The sequence below is a fragment of the Opisthorchis viverrini genome (genome assembly GCF_000715545.1).
Source record: "Opisthorchis viverrini unplaced genomic scaffold scaffold23069, whole genome shotgun sequence".
Taxonomy (NCBI): Eukaryota; Metazoa; Platyhelminthes; class Trematoda; order Opisthorchiida; family Opisthorchiidae; genus Opisthorchis; species Opisthorchis viverrini.
Window position 1 is genome coordinate 1 of NW_008766159.1, and position 478 is coordinate 478.

The 478-nt window shown below is 50.6% G+C and overlaps 1 protein-coding gene across 1 annotated transcript; it reads right to left on the reverse strand.

Moving 5' to 3' along the window:
* Positions 1-32: 32 nt before the first annotated feature.
* On the reverse strand, positions 33-449 carry T265_16288 (hypothetical protein; the record flags this gene model as incomplete). The annotated part of the gene is made up of 1 exon (XM_009179884.1): positions 33-449. A coding segment is annotated over one exon (417 nt), but the record flags the coding sequence as incomplete, so codon positions are not given.
* Between the last annotated feature and the right edge of the window lie 29 nt (positions 450-478).

A 478-nucleotide genomic window follows, 5' to 3' on the forward strand; every position in this document is an offset into this window, starting at 1 on the left:
CGACGATCAAGAACTCGGTGAGTACTTACCTCGGACAACCACTTCCTGATTTCCAACACACGGGAAGGCAGACGGGATCCGAACGGCTTGAAGATAGTCGGGGGTGTTGCGGACGGGCTACCTGGTGCATCTTCAGCCAGTAGCTGTGCACCCCAACCAAGACCTTCCATGGAAAGGTTCAAAACCTCAGGGCATTCCGTGAAAACAATACCTTTCACGCGAGTAATCAGTTCGTCTTGGAGTCTTCGGGCCTTCTTTTGCCACGCTATTGCTAAACGCAATTTCAGACTATTGGATTCGTCCGCCTTGGGGGCACGGTTAGATTCGCCTAAATCGTTGCAGGCGTTTAAAGAGATAAGTGGGACGCGGTTGGAGACAGCCGGATCAATGGGAGTTGGAAAGGTTGGGAGTTGATTTGAAAGAGTGAATTTATCGTTATGCGTGGCCGCCCCTAAAAATCGATACAAACGGAGAGTGT